This window comes from Zea mays, chromosome 1 (genome assembly GCF_902167145.1).
Source record: "Zea mays cultivar B73 chromosome 1, Zm-B73-REFERENCE-NAM-5.0, whole genome shotgun sequence".
Lineage (NCBI taxonomy): Eukaryota > Viridiplantae > Streptophyta > Magnoliopsida > Poales > Poaceae > Zea > Zea mays.
Genome location: NC_050096.1, coordinates 113,182,826 through 113,195,471, shown reverse-complemented (window position 1 = coordinate 113,195,471; position 12,646 = coordinate 113,182,826). Strand labels below are relative to the sequence as shown.

Here is a 12,646-nt window from a genome sequence, read left to right as displayed (position 1 = left end):
TCTTTTTTCGAGGAAAAATTTCGACGCAGAGGGGGTTCTCCCCTTTTAGCCCCCGAGGGAGGGTCGGGCTTTGCCGAGGCAAGGCTGACCCTTCCTTGATGACTAAACTTTGCGTAGGAGCGAGGTATATGAACAAATTGAAAACATCTTAAGGGTAGAAGCAACGTAGCTGTTGGATGTTCCAAGCGTTGCTGTAGACCTCGCCTTGACTGTTGGCCAGCTTGTACGTTCCAGGCTTCAGAACTTTGGCGATGACGAACGGCCCCTCCCAGGGGGGCATGAGCTTGTGTCGCCCTCGAGCGTCTTGTTGCAGCCGAAGCACCAGGTCGCCCACCTGGAGGTCTCGGGACCGGACCCCTCGGGCGTGGTAGCGTCGCATGGACTGCTGGTACCGCGTCGAGTGTAGTAAGGCCCTATCCCGAGCCTCTTCCAGCTGGTCCAGCGAGTCTTCTCGACTAGCTTGGTTGCTTTGGTCGGCATAGGCCCTTGTCCTCGGGGAACCGTATTCCAGGTCTGTGGGCAAGATGGCCTCGGCCCCATAGACTAGAAAGAACGGTGTGAAGCCCGTGGCTCGGCTCGGTGTTGTCCTCAGGCTCCAGACCACCGAGGGGAGTTCCTTCATCCATCGCTTGCCGAACTTGTTGAGGTCGTTGTAGATCCGAGGCTTGAGTCCTTGTAGAATCATGCTGTTGGCACGCTCTACTTGCCCATTCGTCATGGGATGAGCCACGGCGGCCCAGTCCACCCGGATGTGGTGATCCTCGCAGAAGTCCAGGAACTTTCTGCCGGTGAACTGGGTGCCGTTGTCGGTGATGATGGAGTTCGGGACCCCGAATCGATGGATGATGTTGGTGAAGAACACCACCGCCTGCTCGGGCCTGATGCTGTTTAGGGGTCGGACCTCGATCCACTTGGAGAATTTGTCGATGGCAACCAACAGGTGCGTGTAGCCCCCGGGTGCCTTCTGCAAGGGGCCGACGAGGTCCAGACCCCACACAGCAAAAGGCCAGGTGATGGGTATCGTCTGCAGAGCCTGAGCGGGCAGGTGGGTCTGCCTTGCGTAGAACTGACACCCTTCGCAGGTGCGTACAATTCTAGTGACGTCGGCCACCGCCGTCGGCCAGTAGAAACCTTGTCGGAAAGCATTTCCGACAAGGGCTCGAGGTGCCGTGTGATGGCCGCAAGCCCCCGAGTGTATCTCTCGGAGGAGTTCCTGACCTCCGGTGATGGAGATGCATCGCTGGAGGATGCCTAAGGGGCTGCGGTGGTAGAGCTCCTTCCCATCTCCCAGCAAGACGAACGACTTGGCGCGCCGCGCCAACCGCCGAGCTTCGGCTCGGTCGAGGGGTAGTTCTCCTTGGCGGAGATATCGCAGGTACGAGGCCTGCCAGTTTTGATCAGGCGCGACCCCGCTTTGCTTCCCCTCGACGTGCAGCGTCTCGCCCTCGGGGGCCGAGGGTACCTCGGGCTGAACCGAGGGCGCCTCGGGCCGAGCCGAGGGTGCCTCGGACTGAGCCGAGGGTACCTCGGGCTAGACCGAGGGTGTCTCGGGCTCGGGCGTGTCGTCGATCTTGACGAAGGGTTGATGCAGATCTCGGGAGAAGACGTCCGGGGGAACCGTTGTCTGCCCCGAGGCTATTTTAGCCAGCTCGTCCGCAGTCTCGTTGTAGCGCCGGGCGATGTGGTTGAGCTCGAGCCCGTAGAACTTGTCTTCCAGGCGCCGAACCTCATCGCAATAGGCCTCCATCTTCGGGTCGCAGCAGTGGGAGTTCTTCATGACTTGGTCGATGACGAGCTGCGAGTCACCGCGAGCGTCGAGGTGTCGGACCCCTAGCTCGATGGCGATCCGCAACCCGTTGACCAGAGCCTCATACTCGGCCACATTGTTGGACGCCGGGAAATGGAGGCGTAGCACATAGCGTATGTGCTTCCCGAGGGGCGAGATGAAGAGTAGGCCTGCGCCGGCTCCTGTCTTCATCAGCGACCCGTCGAAGAACATGGTCCAGAGCTCCGGCTGGATCAGAGCTGTTGGGAGCTGAGTGTCGACCCATTCAGCTACGAAGTCCACCAAGACCTGGGAGTTGATGGCCTTCCGAGGGGCGAACGAGATTGTCTCGCCCATGATTTCCACCGCCCACTTTGCAATCCTACCCGAGGCCTCCCGGCACTGGATGATCTCCCCCAGGGGGAAAGATGACACCACAGTTACCGGATGAGACTCGAAGTAGTGTCGCAACTTCCGCCGTGTCAGGATCACCGCATATAGCAGCTTCTGAACTTGTGGGTAGCGAACCTTGGTTTCGGACAGTACCTCGCTGACGAAGTAGACTAGCCTCTGAACGGGCAATGCATGCCCCTCTTCTTGTCTCTCAACCACAATCGCGGCGCTAACCACCTGGGTGGTCGCGGCGACGTAGATCAAGAGGGCTTCTCCGGCAGCCGGGGGCACCAAGATAGGCGCCTTCGTGAGGAGCGCCTTTAGGTTCCCGAGGGCTTCCTCGGCCTCAGGGGTCCAAGTGAAGCACTCGGCTTTCCTTAAGAGGCGGTACAGAGGCAGGCCTCTTTCGCCGAGGCGTGAGATGAAGCGGCTCAGAGCCGCAAGACATCCCGTGACCCTCTGTACGCCTTTCAAGTCCTTGATGGGCCCCATGCTGGTGATTGCTGCGATCTTCTCCGGGTTGGCTTCGATGCCTCGCTCGGAGACGATAAACCCCAAGAGCATGCCTCGGGGCACCCCGAAGACACACTTTTCGGGATTGAGCTTGACGCCTTTCGCCTTGAGACATCGGAATGTCACTTCAAGGTCGGAAAGGAGGTCGGAGGCTTTCCTCGTCTTGACTACGATGTCATCGACGTAGGCCTCGATCGTCCGGCCAATGTGTTGGCCGAACACATGGTTCATGCACCCGCTGGTACGTCGCACCCGCATTCCTCAAGCCAAACGGCATGGTGACATAGCAGTACATGCCGAAGGGCGTGATGAAAGAAGTCGTGAGCTGGTCGGACTCCTTCATCCTGATTTGGTGATACCCTGAGTAGGCATCGAGGAAAGACAGGGTTTCGCACCCAGCAGTGGAATCCACGATTTGATTGATGCGAGGCAGAGGGTAGGGAACCTTCGGACATGCTTTGTTTAGACCAGTGTAGTCTACACACATCCGCCATTTCCCTCCTTTCTTTGTCACAAGCACAGGGTTGGCAAGCCATTCGGGATGGAATACCTCTTTGATGAACCCTGCCGCCATTAGCTTGTGGATCTCCTCGCCTATGGTTCTGCGCTTTTCTTCGTCGAATCGGCGCAGAGGCTGCTTGACGGGTCGGGCTCCGGCTCGGATGTCCAGCGAGTGCTCGGCGACATCCCTCGGTATGCCGGGCATGTCCGAGGGACTCCACGCGAAGACGTCGGCGTTCGCGCGGAGAAAGTCGACGAGCACTGCTTCCTATTTGGGACCGAGCTCGTAGCCGATCCGGATCTGCTTGGAGGCGTCGCCGCTGGGGTCGAGGGGGACGGACTTAACCGTCTCCGCGGGCTCGAAGTTGCCGGCATGATGCTTTACGTCTGGCACCTCCTTAGAGAGGCTCTCCAGGTCGGCGATGAGGGCCTCGGACTCGGCGAGGGCCTCGGCGTACTCCACGCACTCCACGTCGCATTCGAACACGTGTTTGTACGTGGGGCCGACGGTGATGACCCCGTTGGGGCCCAGCATCTTGAGCTTCAGGTAGGTGTAGTTGGGGACGGCCATGAACTTCGCGTAGCATGGCCTTCCCAGTACCGCGTGGTAGGTTCCTCGGAACTCGACCACCTCGAATGTTAGGGTCTCCCTTCGGAAGTTGGAGGGTGTTCCGAAGCAGACGGGAAGGTCGAGTTGTCCGAGGGGCTGGACGCGCTTCCCGGGGATGATCCCATGGAAAGGCGCAGCGCCTGCCCGGACCGAGGACAGATCGACACGCAGGAGCCCGAGGGTCTCGGCGTAGATGATGTTGAGGCTGCTGCCTCCGTCCATGAGGACCTTGGTGAGCCTGACGTCGCCGATGATGGGGTCGACGACGAGCGGGTATTTCCCCGGGCTCGGCACATGGTCGGGGTGGTCAGCTTGGTCGAAGGTGATGGGCTTGTCGGACCAGTCTAGGTAGACTGGCGCCGCCACCTTCACCGAACAGACCTCCCGGCGCTCTTGCTTGCGGTGCCGAGCCGAGGCGTTTGCCGCTTGCCCACTGTAGATCATGAAGCAGTCGCGGACCTCGGGGAACTCTCCTGCCTGGTGATCTTCCTTCTTGTCGTCGTCGCGGGCCCTGCCACCCTCCGCGGGTGGCCCGGCCCTGTGGAAGTGGCGCCGAAGCATGACGCACTCCTCAAGGGTGTGCTTGACGGGCCCCTGGTGATAGGGGCACGGCTCCTTGAGCATCTTGTCGAAGAGGTTGGCACCTCCGGGGGGTTTTCGAGGGTTCTTGTACTCGGCGGCGGCGACAAGGTCCGCGTCGGCGGCGTCGCGTTTCGCTTGCGACTTCTTCTTGCCCTTCTTCTTGGCGCCACGCTGAGTTGACGCCTCGGGGGCATCTTGCGATGGGCGGCCCTGGGGCTGCTTGTCCTTCCGGAAGATAGCCTCGACCGCCTCCTGGCCGGAGGCGAACTTGGTGGCGATGTCCATCAGCTCGCTCGCCCTGGTGGGGGTCTTGCGACCCAGCTTGCTCACCAGGTCGCGGCAGGTGGTGCCAGCGAGGAATGCACCGATGACATCCGAGTCGGTGATGTTGGGCAGCTCGGTGCGCTGCTTCGAGAATCGCCGGATGTAATCCCGGAGAGACTCTCCCGGCTACTATCGGCAGCTTCGGAGGTCCCAGGAATTCCCGAGGCGCACGTACGTGCCCTGGAAATTGCCGGCGAAAGCTTGGACTAGGTCGTCCCAGTTGGAGATCTGCCCCGGAGGAAGGTGCTCCAACCAGGCGCGGGCGGTGTCGGAGAGAAACAGGGGGAGGTTGCGGATGATGAGATTGTCATCGTCCGTTCCACCCAGTTGGCAGGCCAGACGGTAGTCCGCGAGCCACAGTTCCGGTCTCGTTTCCCCCGAGTACTTTGTGATAGTAGTCGGGGGTCGGAACCGGGTCGGGAACGGCGCCCGTCGTATGGCCCGACTAAAGGCCTGCGGACCGGGTGGTTCGGGCGAGGGACTCCGATCCTCCCCGCTGTCGTAGCGTCCCCCACGCCTGGGGTGGTAGCCTCGGCGCACCCTCTCGTCGAGGTGGGCTCGACGGTCGCGGTGATGGTGCTCGTTGCCGAGGCGACCCGGGGCCGCAGGCGCTGTGTTGCGCGTGCGCCCGGTGTAGACCGAGGCTTCCCGCATGAATCGGGAAGTCGCGACATGAGGTTCTGAGGGTACCCCTGCCTTCGGGAGGCGGAGCTCTCGGCCCGTCGGACCGCGGCGCCTTCCAGGACATTCTTGAGCTCTCCCTAGATTCGCGGCCCCTCGGTGGTTGATGGCTCCGGCATCGCGCGGAGGAGCATTGCTGCTGCAGCCAGGTTCTGGCCAACCCCACTGGATGCGGGTGGCGACCTGACCCTGACATCGTCGGCGATGCGGTGCTGGAAGCCCTAGGGTAGATGACGTATTTCTCCGGCCGGAGGCTGGCCCGCCCATTCCTGCCCGACGTCCCGGCGGATCGGCTCAAGCGCTCCTGCTCCCTCGTCGAGCCTGGCCTGCACCCCGCGGATTTGCTCGAGCTGTGGGTCATGGCCACCCGCCTGAACGGGGACCACAACTAGCTCCCGTGGGATGTCAACGCGAGGCACCGGCCTTGGGAGGTCACCGTCCTCCGGCATGCCGAGATGGTTGCCTTCGGAGGGACCCCCTAGATCGACGTGGAAACATTCGCGGCTTGGGCCGCAGTCCTCGTCGCCGAGGCTACGGCTACCGTCGGAACAGTCGGAAAGGCAGTAGTCGCATGCGGTCATGAAGTCCCGCATGGCACTGGGGTTGCCAAGTCCGGAGAAATCCCAACAGAAGCTGGGCTCATCGTCTTCCTCGGACCCAGAGGGCCCGTAGGTCGAGACGTCCGTCAGTCGGTCCCAAGGTGACCGCATACGAAACCCCAGAGGGTTCAGACTCGCCTCTACGAGAGCGTCCGCCAAAGCGAAGCCGCTAGGCGGGTCGAGGCTGAATCCGAAAGGCGCAAGATGGGAATCGGTCGGTACCTCTTGGTCGACGGGCGGTGATGAAGTCACGTCGGGGACTGACTGCACCGTCGTCTCAGGTACAAGGGTGACGTCCAGCAAGCCTTTCGCGAGCGTGCCGGCGTCATCCGTTTGCTCGGAATTGGCGTGTCGCGGGGAGACGGCGCTCGCCTTCGTCTCAAACGCGAGGTCGATGCCCGACGCGCCCCCCGTTGGGGCGCTGGGGCCGTCGACTCGCTCGACAGCCGACGAGGCGCTGCCTCTCGCTTGACCTTGGTTGCCCCGCCTCCTCCTCCATTGGCGGGGGAGAGGACGGGGCGAGCTCGAATGTTGTTCTTCCACCACGCGGGGAAGACGTCGTTGATTCCGCCGCCGGCGGGCGGGCTGTCGGCCGCCATTGTCGCTGTCGTCCGGCGGTGGAAGGAGTATCATGTCGTAGCCGCCGTCGAGGGACATGAACTCAAGGCTCCCGAAACGGAGCATCGTCCCGGGTCGGAGAGGTTGCTGGAGACTGCCCATCTGGAGCTTGACGGGAAGCTGTTCGTCAACACGCAGCAGGCCCCTACCTGGCGCGCCAACTGTCGGCGTTTCGAGACCGGGGGGTCCCTAAGCCGACGAGTGAAATGTCGCCGCGTGCCCCAGCCCAGATGGGTCGGCGCGAGGCCGAGCGTGAAGGGGGGAAGTGAGGTGGCCGGGGATGGGCGTGAGAGAGGTGGAAATCCCGCGGCCTTCGTGTTCGTCCCTCGCCCAGGTCGGGTGCGCTTGCAGTAGGGGGTTACAAGCGTCCACACGGAAGAGGGAGCGAGCGGCCTCACGCGAGCGCCTGTCTCGTCCTCGTCCCCGCGCGGCCAACCCTCTCTAAGAGGGCCCTGGTCCTTCCTTTTATAGGCGTAAGGAGAGGATCCAGGTGTACAATGGGGGGGTGTAGCAGAGTGCTACGTGTCTAGCGGAGGAGAGCTAGCGCCCTCAGTACATGCCGTTGTGGCAGCCGGAGAGATTTTGGCACCCAGCTGGTGTGATGTCGTGGCCGTCGGAGGAGCGCTGGAGCCTGGCGGAGGGACAGCTGTCGGAGCTGTTGAGTCCTTGCAGACGTCCTCTTGCTTCCGTAAGGGGGCTGAGAGCCGCCGTCGTCATGGAGTATGCGGGGCGCCATCATTGCCTATCTGGCGGAGCGAGCCAGATGGGACGCCGGTCTTGTTCCCCGTGGCCCGAGTCAGCTTGGGGTAGGGTGATGATGGCGCCTCCTGTTGACGTGGCTGGTCTGCGCCCTAGGTTGGGCGATGTGGAAGCTTCTCCGAAGCCGAGGTCGAGTCTGTCTTCCGTGGTCGAGGTCGAGTCCGAGCCCCTGGGTCGGGCGAGGCGGAGACCGTCGGCTGAGGCCAGGGCGGAGTCCGAGCCCTGGGGTCGGGCGAAGCGGAGTTCGTCGTCTTCTGGGGCTGAGCCCAAGTCCGAGCCCCTGGTCGGGCGGAGCGGAGTTCGCCGTCTTCCGGGACTTAGCCCGAGTCTGAGCCCTGGGTCGGGCGGAGCGGAGTTCGCCGTCTTCTGGGGCTGAGCCCAAGTCCGAGCCTTGGGTCGGGCGGAGCGGAGTTCGCCGTCTTCCGGGACTTAGCCCGAGTCCGAGCCCTGGGTCGGGCGGAGCGGAGTTCGCCGTCTTCCGGGACTTAGCCCGAGTCCGAGCCCTGGGTCGGGCGAAGCGGAGCTTCCTATGGTGCCTGCGGCCGGGCCTGACTGCCTGTCAGCCTCACTCTGTCAAGTGGCACCGCAGTCGGAGCGGCGCAGGCGGCGCTGTCTTTCTGTCAGGCCGGTCAGTGGAGCGGCGAAGTGACGGCGATCACTTCGGCTCTGTCGGCTGAAGGGCGCGCGTCAGAATAAAGGCGTCAGGCCACTTTTGCATTAAATGCTCCTGCGATTTGGTCGGTCGGCGCGGCAATTTGGTCAGGGTTGCTTCTTGGCGAAGACAGGGCCTCGGGCGAGCCGGAAATACGTTAGCCGCTGGAGGGGGGCCTCGGGTGAGGCGGAGATCCTCCGGGGTCGGCTGCCCTTGTCCGAGGCTAGGCTCGGGCGAGGCGTGATCGAGTCCCTCGAATGGACCGATCCCTAACTTAATCGCACCCATCAGGCCTTTGCAGCTTTATGCTGATGGGGGTTACCAGCTGAGAATTAGGAGCCTTGAGGGTACCCCTAATTATGGTCCCCGACAATAACGTTTTAATGTTTTACCGCTTTAATAACCATGAAATTTAACAAATTCAGATGCAATTTTTGAGAGCCGAAATAATTTTAAATAAAAAAATTGTCAACTACAAAGTTTCTTTTAGAGATGTATAACTTTTTTTGGTGGTTTTTTCATACAAGTTCATTTGAAAAAGTAAAAAAAAGAGAGGATAAAATGATTTTTAGCGACGTTTTTAAGAAAATCGCATGTAGAAATCAATTTTTATAGGCGGTTTCTTAAGAAAACCACATGTACAAAAATCATGAATTTCTAGAGGTGGTTTTTTTAACGAACCGCATATAGAAATATGATTTGTACTGGCAATTTTCTTAAGGAACCGCATGCCTTGGCGTTTAATAACCGAATCCGCCTGTAAAAATTAGACCTCACCGCAGGCTTAAAGTTTTTCTTTCTAGTTGGCCCTGTGCGGGCGCGACTCCAGTGATGACGCGCCTCATATGAGGACATGTCTCCCCTTCCCACTCCATCACTCCTAGATACGATGGCGATGCGCGGCCAACATTCAGGCACAACCTTGGCCACCACAATGGCACATGACCGATGTGTGGGTGTTATCCGATGGCTGACGCGAGCATGACTAGTGGTGGCCTCAGTTTTGGTGAGGTATCTGCCTTAGTACGATGAGAGGAAGAAGATGAATGTGTGAGTCTAACAAACAATGTCTTCTCATAAGCGAGAGGAAGGAAGTGGATCACATGTTGGGTTCATTCGCAAGTGAGTTACACTGAGCATAGTTTATTCGAAAACCACGGTTGTTGAATCAAATGACTTTCACCTTCTCACTAAGCATATCTCATATAAACTTATTTATAATCCACAACTCACATTAAAAGCCACAGCTCAATTGAATGTACCTTTAGGGCCTGTTTGGGAATATAGTATTTTCCTAGTCTCAATATAATATTATGATATTTGAGCATATCATGGTGTTCTAGGCCAAAAGGTGTTTGGGAGCACATCTAAAACTATGTATTTCAAACCATAATTTTATTAATACCACGATATTTTTGGATCTAAAAAACTTTGATCTGGACCAAAGTTTCTTGCTGGTGCTCGGCCATAATCTTGCCATTTCTCCTCCCCTCCTACGCTGCAACCAAAATACCGTGTCTCCAAAGAGTGCTGGATTAGACTGATGTAAAATATATCATAGTTGTGTCATGGCATTCGACAAACTGTGGTTTTAAAAACAGTGTTGTCCAACATGCACTTAACCTACAACTACAATGAGTGCATCACCTAGGTTTTTTCCTCAAGTGTTAACAAGTTATTTCACCTCATCTATATTAGTAGTTTCTCTGTCTTTGTCTTATCCATGTATAGTGTTCCTTTGCAATAGTTGTTCTATCGAGCTAAGTTAGCCGAATATGTATTATTAGTCCTTCTATAACGTTGATACATTTATTAATTAGTGTAACTAGAGGTCGGATTGGAAGCATGATAGCCACATAAGCTCCAAATACACTACTCTAATTCAGAAAAAAACTTTTGTAGCCAATATTAAACATATTTAAATGACTGCATCAATTGAATAAGCCAATGTATATTACATTTATTTATGTCATGTATATTTTTTATTACTAAGGAACTCATGATCTATCATGTTTAATTAATTAAATTGCTCAATCTTTCATTAACAAAGCATAACCTTTGCACATTCTTTTTACTTAGATGTGTCCAACTAAAATGCAAAGTACTATGAATAGATGCACATCCACATAAGTTCAATCAGGTCAAAAGCAGAGTTAGAATCAACCTAAAATTAGGGCTAGCAATGTATTCTTGGCCTTTATCTCTCCATTATATTAAATTTTACAATAAACTGTTTTAATAACTTTAAATTCACACTTACCAATGTTCATCTAAATAGTATATAATATATCAACCATCATTTAGCAATTTAAATAATAATAAAAAATCATAAAATGCAATAAACAACAATTAAACATAATGCATGGAAGTTAAAATGGACATGGTTGGCCATCGTGTAGCCTTTAAATAGGCTAAATAGACATTTAGCGATTAATGAAAATATGGAAAGATCCTATGCATACCCTGGTTTTGGACGGTAGAAGTATCATACAACATATGATATTACTAATTTAATAACAACATCATAAAATATATTTTGATAAAGATAAACTATGGGTTGCTTCATCGATGAACCATCTCATCTATGTGTTTATTTTTCTTTCTATTGATTCCTTCTCAAGAGGATAGCTTCCTTGAAATTAGTTAGCAAGTACTTAGTGCATTAGCACCACGTGGGAAGCATGGAGAGCACCGTGTTTCAAAATATGTACTTCATGCATTTACTTTAAAAATGTATTTTTAGTATGTAACTAATTGCATCCCAATCATAGTGATTTGTCCAGGACTTAGAATGCCATAGCTATGCTATGGGTTATTGGGTTTGATGCATAGCTAGTTCTAATAGAATGACCATTGATTGGTTTCACTAATTGGTACATCAGCACTTTGTCACTATTTTATTGCGTTGGTTAATATTGCCCACTATTGTAGCCAAACAAAATGCTTTCCATTATAATATACTAACTATACTAGTGTAAAATTTATTATAACATGAAGACAATGGAGGAAGAATTTAATATTCCTATTTTCCATGTAAAAAGATCAAACTTGTAGAGCAAGTTTTCCATTTTATTTTCATTATGTCATCATTGTTATTTTTAACCATGAGAACTGTTTATATTAAGGGGCAATTGTGATTATACCCTTCTCCGCCATTGCAATTGTGATTTTACCCCTCATTTTTCAACTTTGTGATTTTACCCCTCTCATTTCAAAACGAAGCTACTGTTTGCCCCTTCTTCTTAACACCGTTAATGAAAAATAAGAATCAACAGTTAAAAAAATAAAAAACAAGGGTAAAATCATAATTGCAAGGTGAGAGAATGGTATAATCACAATTAACGCTGAAAATATTGTTGAAATTTTCAAGTTTAATTGTGATTATACTCTTCTCTCACATTGCAATTGTGATGTTACCCCTTATTTTTTAATTTTAATCACTAATTCTGATTTTCACTAACGATGTTAAGGGTGAGGGGCAAACAGCGTCTTCATTTTCAAAATAGAGGGGTAAAATAACAAAGTTGAAAACGAGGGGTAAAATCACAATTGCAAGGTCAGAGAAGGGTATAATCACAATTACTCCTTATATTAATTATTACCTCATTATGAGTATGTATACTTTTTACTTACCAATATTCTTCAAACAATAATCTCGGTGACAGAACATGGGAGGTGGAAGGGACAATCATCATGCTGACAAAGGATGTTATCCTCCGACTGTCTATCCTCCAGTACATTCAACTGGATCATATGTATTTGCGCCTCCAGTTGCATATCCATATCCGTATGCACAACATGGATCTATGGCTCCACCCCCATTAGGATCATATCCATATCCTTCACCTATGTACTCTTCACATAGTGGTTACCCACCATCTGGATATCCAACATATAATCAAAGTGCTTACCCATCAATGGGTGGCTATCCTGGTGCTAGTTTGCATGCTACTCAACATCATGGTACGTGTGTATTTATTATTTTTTTCTTCCTAGAGACCAAGTTAAGAAGGATAACTAATCACATGATTAAGTGTGTCAATTCCTAGTATTTGAATTGGTGTTTTACATATTAACATTGTTAGATTAAGGTATCAAATATTATACTATATAAGTCTTGATCATGCATTCACTTTTGTTTAAGTATAGTGTGACATATACATATATAACTTGATACCATAATGTTGCATGTTCATAGGTAATGGATATAACATGGGGGCAACGCTCATTGGTGGAGCAGCAGCCGCCGCCGCCGCTACCTATGGTGTACATCACTTAACCCATGGCCATCACCCTCACAATCACCACTTAGGACATTTTGGCAAGTTTAAACATCATTATAATGGACACTATGGCAAGTTAAAGCATGGAAAATTTGGGAAACACATTGGGTTAGGAGGAAAACATGGCCTTCTAGGGTGGAAGCATCACCGTCATGGGTTCTTTGGAGGAAAATACAAGAGGTGGAAGTAGTTAAAATATAGGGAAGGGTATGCAATTGGATCCTGCAAGTATGATAACTAACATATGTAAAATAAAAATGGTTGGTTCGTGTTAATGCTATACATGCATGTAATGTTTTTATAAATTACTTGTTGTATGTGTCATTATCAATCTATAATAAGAATACATACTTTGTTAATGGCTTA

At 53.1% G+C, this 12,646-nt stretch overlaps 1 protein-coding gene across 1 annotated transcript in view; it reads left to right on the top strand.

Moving 5' to 3' along the window:
• The window catches only part of LOC103637770 (glycine-rich protein A3), a 21,140-nt gene extending 8,494 nt beyond the window's left edge, over positions 1-12,646 (top strand). Inside the window, exons 2-3 of the mRNA XM_008660802.2 lie at positions 11,663-11,960; positions 12,196-12,646. Of these exons, the coding sequence (XP_008659024.1) occupies positions 11,666-11,960; positions 12,196-12,470 (570 nt within the window). The 5' untranslated portion in view covers positions 11,663-11,665 and the 3' untranslated portion in view covers positions 12,471-12,646. The remainder of the gene's footprint in view (positions 1-11,662; positions 11,961-12,195) is intronic.